The following is a 9,979-nucleotide window of genomic DNA, read 5'->3' as shown; positions in this document are numbered from 1 at the left end:
TGACCCCAGGTCAGCATCTCCAGGTCCAGCAGCACCGTGCCCCCCCCCCCCCCCGCTCTGCTGAAACACACAATTAAACATTTTCTATGACCTATTTCTTGTATTAATAAAATTAAACTGAAGACAGTTTAATGACCTAGAGATACCCTATTATTCCACTGCTTATGTAAATAATCTTTAAAACCTCAGTAAATGAAATGAACAATGTGTTTAACAATTACAACTTAATATTGTATTTTCATCTTATCACAAAGTAGAGGTAAGAATATATCCATCCTCTCTCTGCAGCTTCATGTCTTCTCTTATTATAACTTTCATCATTGAGACAGAGGAAATCAATCATGTTATTTAACATCACCAGCAGTAACACAAATATCAGCAGAAGTGTGTTTATGGAGTTGTTTATTTGTATTATATGTGCAGCAAGTATATAGAAGCAGCTGTTTGGGGAATCAGACAGACTCAAGCTATAATCGTTAGATATCTATTAAAAGAAAGGACACATACAAAATCAAATTCTGAAAGTAAGACACAAGTCTGTAGGACGGCAGTAAGCAGAGGTCTGGGTGGAGGATGCTCCTGATCGCCGCTTAGCTTTCTCCAGCACCACGGGGGTCCATGTGGATGGAGCTCTGTCCTGATTTTTCTCGATTTGACACATTTGATTTCAGTAATAATATATCTGAACTGAAGCTTAAACTTGAAGACGATAAGCATTTTAACATAGATCAGAGGGAAGTGGAAAAGGCCTTTCGTTTAGTAAAAATAAATAAGAGTCATGGACCTGACAACATCTGCGGTCGTTTACTTAAACTTTGCGCAAAAGAACTTAGCCCTGTGTTCCACTACATTTTTAATATGTCTTTACAGACACAGCATGTGCCAAAGGTTTGGAAGGATGCTGTGGTAGTCCCTGTTCCCAAATCCAGAGGCCCCAAAACTCTTAACGATTTTAGACCAGTTGCACTTACATCAATTCTAATGAAGACATTGGAAAAACTAGTCAGAGCAGAAATCTTAAGGAAGACGGAGCATGCACTCGATCCCATGCAGTTTGCTTACAGGCCACACAGAGGAGTGGAGGATGCCACGGTCACCTTATTTAACTTACTCTTTAAACACTTGGAGGGAATTGGATCTCATGCTAGACTTTTATTTGTTGATTTTTCATCTGCTTTTAACACAATTCAACCTCATATTCTAATTGGCAGACTTTTAGAACAATTTGAAATAAGCAATAATCATATGGGCTGGATTCTTGATTTTTTAACCAATAGGACACAAAGAGTGAGGGTGAATGGGACCTTATCTGATCAAGTCAGCTCCTCCACTGGCTCCCCACAAGGATGTGTCCTTTCACCACTATTATTTATACTTTACACTAATATGTGTCAAAGTAGGTGGGAAAATAGGACTATTTTAAAGTATGCTGATGACTCTGTAATTGTTAGTAGGCTCCAGGACAATGAGACCAGCCACGGCCCTGTCGTTGACGACTTTGTCAGGTGGTGTGAGGAGTCCTATCTGCAACTGAACATAAGCAAAACCAAGGACATGATCATTGATTTTAGAAGACATCCCCACATACATGAAGTCTTAACAATCCAGAATCAGAATGTAGAATTTGTGCAATCATACAAATATCTCGGGACAATTATTGACTCAAAATTGAGCTCTGATCCAAACTGTGAAGCTGTGTGCAAAAGGGGGCACCAGCGTTTGTATTGTCTTAGAAACTGTCCTATTTTAACATTGACAAAACCATGATGATAATGTTTTATCGTGCTTTTATCGAGTCAATTCTGTCTTTTTCACTAATGTCATGGTTTGGTAACCTGACTTTGAAGAGCAGAAACTCTCTGAGTCAGATCATAAAGTGGTCCAGCAGGCTGATTGGTGAGCCACAGCTAAACCTGGAGACCCTGTACCTCAGGCAGTTACAGCGGTTATCCAGCTCCATATTAGACGATGACTCGCACCCTCTGCACTCAGAATTCAAGCTTCTTCCTTCGGGCCGGAGGTTACTTGTCCCAAGGAGTAGAACGAAGCGGTATAAAAACAGTTTTATCCCAGCAGCTATTGCACACATTAACACATCATAGGAGCGTCACACAGATGCCTATTTTTATTTATTTATTTAATTTTGAATTGTGAATTTTGAATGTCCATGTTTGTACTAGTGTTTTCCTTCTTAAAATGTTTTTTAAATATTTTTGAGATTTGGTTGAGCAGGGTATACTTGTACTTTTACAAGTCCTTTATTAGAGATGTGTCTGTTGTTTGTGTTTGTTGTTAGTGTCAGGATGGAACCCTTGTATTTTTCTCTGCAAACAGAATCTACCTACGGGTACAAATAAATAACCTGAACCTGAATTTTTATGATCCGCTGGGGTTAGGGGTCCTTCTCCAGCACCTCGGGGGTCCAGGTGGATGGAGCTCTGTCCTGATGATCCGCTGGGGTTAGGGGTCCTTCTCCAGCATCTCGGGGGTCCAGGTGGATGGAGCTCTGTCCTGATGATCCGCTGTGCACTTTTCAGATTAGGGGTCCTTCTCCAGCAGATCCATTTCTCCAGAATTTTCCTAATTACAGAGAAAAACAAGAGAAAAATAAAAAAGTGAATTAATCATATTAGACACAGGGTTGCAGAAGTATTATTGCAAAATGTAACTCTCAGCATTTCATACAAACAATCCCTAAAGGATAATTTAAAATGATGTACTGTTATGGTTTTTTTAAAACTAAAGACTAAGAGATTAAATGACAGTCCCACGTGCATCCCTTTGACAGCACAAACTAACATCAAGCTAAAGGCTGCGGTCTATTTGTGATTGTCTTATTATGGGATCAGGATAAATTAAATACACTTTAACCTAAATAAAAGATGATCAAATCTGGTGGAAATATTGAAAATAGGCTTTTTTTTTGGCCGTACCTCAAAGTAGCATGAGCTGAATAAAAAGGTTGTAATGTTGTCCTAAAGTTTAATAAACAGTACAAAATTGGAACATGTCAGAAAAATAAATAAAGCTAACAGCAGCTACACGTCAGGGTAGCGTTTTATAAATCCCACCGTACTGTAGGCTATATCGGTCTAAATGTTTTCACTTTGGTCTATTTATGTAATATAAAGTATAACTTATCTATAACAGAGCCAAGATCTCTGTATGACTTTAGTAAACTTCTGAATTGAATTAAAAAATAAGTGTAAACAACAGTGCAGTACGTCCAGCTAGCTAGTTAGCGTCACATATGTATCCGTATTATTTAACGAAAATGTAAGTTTTAATGCCCCTTGGGTTTGACGTGGGTGACGTCAGTTAATTTAAAGTAAGTTAAAACCCAATACTCAGATTTATTAGTGATTCCTCCGCTCGCTGCTGCTTTTAAATCCACTCTGCTGGGGAGACCGGAAGCCATTTCATTTGAAAAAAACTCCCTCTTCCCTGCGCGCATTGCACCCTGGGATATGGTAGGCCGCGGAGTGTACATCAGATGTATCCTTCAAATTGGGGAAAAGTAGGCTGCATTCGTGGGCCGCATTCAGAGGAGTCTCGTCTTCTTTTGAATTGGGACAGCCTTCTTTCGGCCCGAAAAAAAAAAAAAAGTTTTAACAACATGTTTATTTATTGACTTTTCATTCCTGTATAATCATTTTGCGCAAAGATGGCACTGTTTGTCAGAGCACTTCATCCTTCTGGGATTTCATGAAGAACAGCTCCAAAGTCTGTGTGTATGGGAACACCTCTGGTGCTGGTCCATTAACTGCCAGTGTTTCCCACAGATCTGTTTCTCACATATCCCAAATAGCGGTAGTGGTGGTAGCGGGGGGGGGGGGGGGTATGTTCCATACATGAACATATGGAAATGGGTTACTATTTAAAAAAAAAAATGTATTTATAAATGTATTTAGGAACCTATCCATGTGATTTTTAGTGGGGGTCGACCTCAAATCCTCTATGGGGGTCCAGGGGCATGCCCCCCCCCCCCCCGGTAAGATTTTATTTTAGAGTTAAATGCATCAATCTGGTGCATTTTGAGGGGAACATATAGAGACTAGATCTATGGAAACACCTATATTAAACAGAACTGTATACATTTCAATAATCATAAAATCATGGCCATAACCAATAACATACCATTTCCAATATGAAAAAAACACTGAAACTTGTTTATTAATTTATGTTTGGTTCATTTATAGTTGTGAGTGTGTCTGTGCTCCTGAATCAGCCTCTCCTGTCTCCCTCCTCTCCTCCTCTTTGAGGCAGCAGCAAAGACTAGTTTTCTCTCAACAAGTTTTAAAAGTGTATCTTGCCTTTTTTCACCTTAATATGTGTTTACATAACTGGTGACCACACCGTTTGAGACCCACTGAGAACTTAGACTAAGTTAACTATCTAAACACTCAGAGAGTCCTTTACCTCACCTGAGCTGAGGTTATCCCGAGCTTGAATGACACACAGAGACCAATCAAGGGCTTTGATTTATGATCTGTATGACAGTGACCATGTCGGCAGGCCACAGCATGTGGACAGCCAGTCACCCTGTGTGAGGCAGGCCACTTAACAGGCCAGAAGGAGGCGAGATCAGTGCAAGGGAGCGAGGGATCATTGTCCACAAGTTAATCGATCGCAGATGGCGTCGTGGTCACAGACGAATACAAAAAAAAATTATAAAAAAAAAAAATTATTAAAAAATTATTAAAAAAAAACAAACCTAAATGGGTCGCGAAATATACTTGGGCGGCCGTTAATATACCACAAGAGGGCTCCATATTCTTTGTAAAACATTTTCTAACTACTGTACATTGCATGCATCTGTGCATGTTCTACCCATAGGCCTACCGTGCAGTTGATGACAATAAAACAAACGTATTTGCACATCATAAACATGGCCAATTTCAGCCTTACATCTCTTTGACACAAGGGGAATTTGTAAATAGCTTTCATCTAAAAATGATGAATTTCAATTGGTTTGTAAAGTGTTTCTGTGTCTTAGCACACAGTGCTTAAGTGGGTTGAAGTATTTGACCTTAATTCACCCTTCAGAAAAAAGTTTGCATTTGTTAATCCTGAGTCTGCATGTGCTTTAAATTGAGAGGATGAACGTTTTGCAGATAATAACACATTAAGCACAGAATAATTGTATAACTGTACATTTTACATTCAAACAAATACAAAATAGTTTAAAAGAATAAATCCCTGCTCTCTCCGCGTCATACAGTATTATGATATATTGCTGAATTATTATAGCTGATACTTTGAGTTGGATCAATATTGTCACAGTGAACAAACAATATATTTGTGAAATAGTGGAGTTACAAATACAGAGTTTATCTGGATTAGAAGTATAAAACAGCATAAATACTGGAGCAAAGTACATCTAAACAAAGTATTGACGTTTTGTTTTCAATATTCAGAGCTGCTGTCACGCTATATTAGTGGACATCTTTTTACTTTGAATCCCATTCCCTTTGTTTACAGCCAATAATAGTCCATCATCTTGGAGATAAATGACTTCCCATTAGTCAAATGTTTGTGTCTATCTTCAACGAGCTCCTTATCAATTGGCTATTTATTTACAGATAACAGATTCAAATTCAAAATGCCCCTTGTCGCCCCACTTGTGAACTCCTTGTGGGTGACACCAATCTGGGTGGCACCAATCTGTAAGAAGCCTGGTGATTGGATACTGGACACGTCACTCAAACTATAGTCTGCTCTCATTGGTCCTAAGCCAAAACATGTACCCTAGAAGCCACGCCCCTTTTCATGCAGCACCCGTCGGAAGTTGGTGTGTGAAGTAGAGTTAAAAACGGGATGTTGAGGTAGTTTTTAAACTCTTCGACATTTCTTTGGCATTTTTTATATTCTGTTGCAGACACAGAAGAACGGTAAGTCGTGGGTTTGAAAGGAATTACATATTGCTCACTTTAATGCAAGAAAAAAGGGGAGGTCCGAAGTTAGCTAGCTAGCTAGTTAGCATTTGTAATTATTAGCCATCACGTTTTAACTATCAATAAAAAAAAAACAACATTACAGTCTCTTACAATACATCGTGACATTTTGTTAAGCTTACTTTATTAAGATGTCAGATTTGCTAATTATTGTTGTCAACTATTAAGTTACCTGTACCTTTTATATCTTAGCATCGTCTAGCTAGCATCTTTGGCTTTATTTTTATTTTATAGTAAATGATAAGTGATTGATAAGTATTTTGTACTTGGACGATCACCGAAGTTTTATGTATAATTATTTAGCGAAATGTCCGATTAAGAAATCCAAGCGACAGTGAAATGTGCACCGATAGTATCTCGTCGCTATCTGAATAAATACAGAGAGGAACACACACTAGTGCTGTAGTAAGACGTTGGAGTTGTTTACATTCCGTGTCACGTTTTTCTGAATCAGAAATCCTCTATTAGTCCCACAGCTGGGAAATGTACAGCATCAAAGCAAAACATTGGCATAGCAGGTTTAAAAAAAGGCATGCGATAATAAAGAATAAGCTTATTGAATGTGGAGAAGACAAAATACACACATTAGTCATAATATAATATAAATAAAGACAATTAAGTACAAATCCATGGCTAAAAATCAGTGGTGTAAAGACACTAAGTACATCTACTCAAGTACTGTCAGTACAATTTGAAGGTGCTTGTACTTTACTTGAGTATTTAAATGTTCTGTACTTCTACTCCACTACAATTCAGAGTTTAATGTTGTACTTTTACTCCATTAAATGTATTTAATACTTTTAGTTACTTTACATATCTGGATTAATGATGTGAAATATAATCAAGTGTTAAATCAGACTTTAATGATCAATCATTATAAAACGTATCATATATATTATTCTGAAATTGAACAATCTGCATACAAATACTTTTACTTTTTGTACTTTAAGTATATTATGATGCCCAAACTTTTCTACTTTTACTTGAGTTAACATTTTTAATGCAGGACTTTTACTGTAACAAAGTATTACTACACTGTGGTACTTCTACTTTTACTCAAGTACAAGATCTGAGTACTTTTTCCACCTAGGAGCTTGACCTATGTCACTTAAATAACTTAGTCACATAGATACTATGTTTTGAGACATTCTAAAAAAAAAATGCGGACATTTATAATAATGTAACGGTGATTATTGCACAGTATTGCAAGGAGAATTGTCTATATGCACATTGCAGGTTCATTGCACAAGAGTGTCTGTATTGTGTAGGGGTCTACCAGGGGCCAGGGTGGTTATACAGTCTGACCGCTACAGTACATGGAGGCTCATGTGTTGCGTTGCCTGTCTTGTCTCTAGTCTACTGGGCAGTATGTTGGAGTGCGGCATGCAGGAGCAGGACAGACGGGCTCTGCAGAGAAACACTGCTGTCCTCTGCAAACAGCTGGTGGTGGACGAGCTGCTCATTCAGCTCCTACAGGCGGACAGCATCCTGACTGAGAGCATGGCCGAGGGCATCATGGTATGTGGACTCTGATATACAGGGTCCCTGCGGATCCTTGGCAAGTCTTAAAAGGTCTGGAATTGTAGGAGGGGAGTTATTGAGAGTTATCTGGGGCAGAATTAATGAGTGTGCAGGGGGGGGGGGCATTGGTCACATTGGTTAATGTGAAGGCAGTCATGTTGGGTAATGTGCACTGAATATCTCCCGTTATTCAAATGCCATAAAACTCAGTAACGGTTCACACTGTTGTCTAGTTCATCGTTTTTTTTGTATTGGTATTATCTTTTCCTTTTTGAGGTCTTAAAAAGCTCTTAAAAGTCATTACATTTGTACTTAAAAAATACCCTGATGTATGATTATTATTATTATTATAATTATTATTATTATGTATGCTATAAGCTGTCTATCTGTCAACAGGTGAATCTATGTAATTTATTTTTATTTTGAAGCCAAATTCATATGACTTTGAGCCTGTTTAATTTACCTTTTGATAGCACTGGGTATTTCAAATGTAATTCCGAATTTATTAATCTCAAGATTGTGTGATTTTCTATTTTCTTACTGTGCTAGTTTGCACTTATAGACAATTTTTCTGTTTTCTTGTGTCTTTAGGCAATACATTGTAGGTTAATAGTCATCTAAAATAAATACTTGGCACTAATTACAGCATCTTTTCAATGGTAATAAACGTTCTTTCAGCTCAGCAGCAAAGGGCCTTTTCCATGATTGAAATACACTGCTTGAATAGCCTTCCCCTGGAGTCAATTGGATCAGTCACCTTCGGCTTACCTGCAACTTAATTTTAAGATACATCTGCTTAAGGGAAAGCCTAAATACATTGCTTTCTCCGTGGCTTGTTATAGTGGTTTGATGCCCCCTCTAAACCCCCAGCGTTACAGTGTTTTCATCGTTTGTGATTGTTATGTTTTCTGGTCTGTCTCCTCTGCTGTAGGCCGAGCAAACATCTCACAAGCGAAGCTTTCGTTTGCTCCTTCTCCTGCCGAAGCGAGGGCCCAGAGCCTTCAGCGGCTTCTGCTCAGCGCTGCAGGAAACTGAGCAGCAGCACCTGTATGACCTGATCAGACAATCAACAGAACAATATAGCAAGGAGACATCTGTAAAGGTGAGTGTGCACTTCATCAAACAGCCTAAAGCTCAAATATACTGAGAGAAGAGAAGTGCAGTGCAGTTTCTACACTGCTTTCTGCTCACAGGTTATTCAGCCTGAGGAAGAGCCAGAGGGAAGTGCAGTGCGACTAGTCGTGTCTGAAAAGAAGAAAGAGGTGGTCAGTGTGCTTATAAACTTGTGACTAGGATCCTTGCAGTCATGTGTCACTCTTAGTATTTTCAAAAGAAGCTAAAGCCTAGAGAACTTTATGTCATTAAAAATCTGTCTTTTTTTTTTACTGAGATTTCACATTTGTCAGCTAACAGTTAGAGAAAGCCCAGTGCGAGCCGCGGATAGCTGCCTGCCCTCAGAGTCTCCAGGCAGGGAGGAAGACAGGAGCTCACAGAGGACGAGGAAGAGAGGAAGAGAGGAGCTCACAGAGGACGAGGAAGAGAGGAAGAGAGGAGCAGACAGATGTGAGAATCACAAACCACATCCTTCTTGTGTCAGACAACAACCAGATGATGAGGTAGTCAGACCGCGGCGGGCAGGAGGAGATTTAATTCAGGAGTGCAGGTGACCATGACCGCAACAAGCAATCACTGCTGCCACAGAGAAGAGTAGCATCCTTCATTATAGCGCTAGGCATAATGGATCATATCTAACAATATTCCTGACTAAATACCTCAATATGGCTAAGATGTTGTACCGTTAAACATGTTTACACAATGAGATTGTGAATCACTCTACTGTAATGCAGTGTAGTGGTGTATCCGTCCTGTTTTATAAAAGAATGGAGTATAATCAATAAGTGTAATGTTAAGGTGTGTACAGTGTCAGCCCAGGTGCTGCAGCAGATGGGTGTATGTGAGAGCTAGTTCACACTGGGTTGAACAAGACTGTGTGTGTGTGTGTGTGTGTGTGTGTGTGTGTGTGTGTGTGTGTGTGTGTGTGTGTGTGTGTGTGTGTGTGTGTGTGTGTGTGTGTGTGTGTGTGTGTGTGTGTGTGTGTGTGTGTGTGTGTGTGTGTGTGTGTGTGTGTGTGTGTGTGTGTGTGTGTGTGTGTGTGTGTGTGACAGCTGTATTTGCACACTGCACTCAACAGGGTTCTTATGGTCATTAAAAACCTGGAAAATCATGGAAATGTAACTAAAGTTGCATCAAATATAATTTATATTTTATCTAATCGCCGAAATAGTAATACTATAATGATACTAAATACTGTATCGTATAGTAACGAAACGTAAAATGGCATTTAACCGTCGAGGTGTTTAGCTGGTGAGAGATTTGAGTTGCTTTAGCGTGGAGAAGCTAGTAAGCCTACTATTGGATTTGTTTTAGATCAGACCTTATTTTCCTGCTCCATGTTCAAATAAGCCATGTTCAGTGGCACCGCTGAGAGAGTAATGTGTTTGTTG

The 9,979-nt window shown here is 39.1% G+C and overlaps 1 protein-coding gene and 1 long non-coding RNA gene across 4 annotated transcripts in view; one reads left to right on the top strand and one right to left on the bottom strand.

Moving 5' to 3' along the window:
* Window positions 1-385: 385 nt before the first annotated feature.
* LOC139433681 (uncharacterized) lies at window positions 386-3,549 on the bottom strand. Its single transcript, XR_011643072.1, has 3 exons — window positions 3,348-3,549; window positions 2,369-2,580; window positions 386-1,530 (listed from the first exon to the last, which is right to left on the bottom strand). It is a non-coding gene; the product is annotated as an uncharacterized lncRNA (long non-coding RNA).
* A 2,218-nt stretch (window positions 3,550-5,767) lies between these two features.
* casp2 (caspase 2, apoptosis-related cysteine peptidase) overlaps window positions 5,768-9,979 on the top strand; it is a 21,799-nt gene continuing 17,587 nt past the window's right edge. Inside the window, exons 1-5 of one of the 3 annotated variants that reach the window (XM_071202788.1) lie at window positions 5,768-5,891; window positions 7,310-7,472; window positions 8,407-8,577; window positions 8,669-8,740; window positions 8,882-9,091. In XM_071202788.1, coding sequence (XP_071058889.1) covers window positions 7,323-7,472; window positions 8,407-8,577; window positions 8,669-8,740; window positions 8,882-9,091 — 603 coding nt within the window. In that variant the 5' untranslated portion in view covers window positions 5,768-5,891; window positions 7,310-7,322. The remainder of the gene's footprint in view (window positions 5,892-7,309; window positions 7,473-8,406; window positions 8,578-8,668; window positions 8,741-8,881; window positions 9,092-9,979) is intronic. The other 2 variants (XM_034080206.1, XM_034080208.1) reach the window with 2 other exon arrangements.

Source organism: Pseudochaenichthys georgianus, unplaced genomic scaffold (assembly GCF_902827115.2).
Source record: "Pseudochaenichthys georgianus unplaced genomic scaffold, fPseGeo1.2 scaffold_947_arrow_ctg1, whole genome shotgun sequence".
Classification (NCBI taxonomy): Eukaryota; Metazoa; Chordata; class Actinopteri; order Perciformes; family Channichthyidae; genus Pseudochaenichthys; species Pseudochaenichthys georgianus.
The sequence above is the reverse complement of the archived record's forward strand: the minus strand, read 5'-3'. Positions and strand labels throughout refer to the sequence as shown.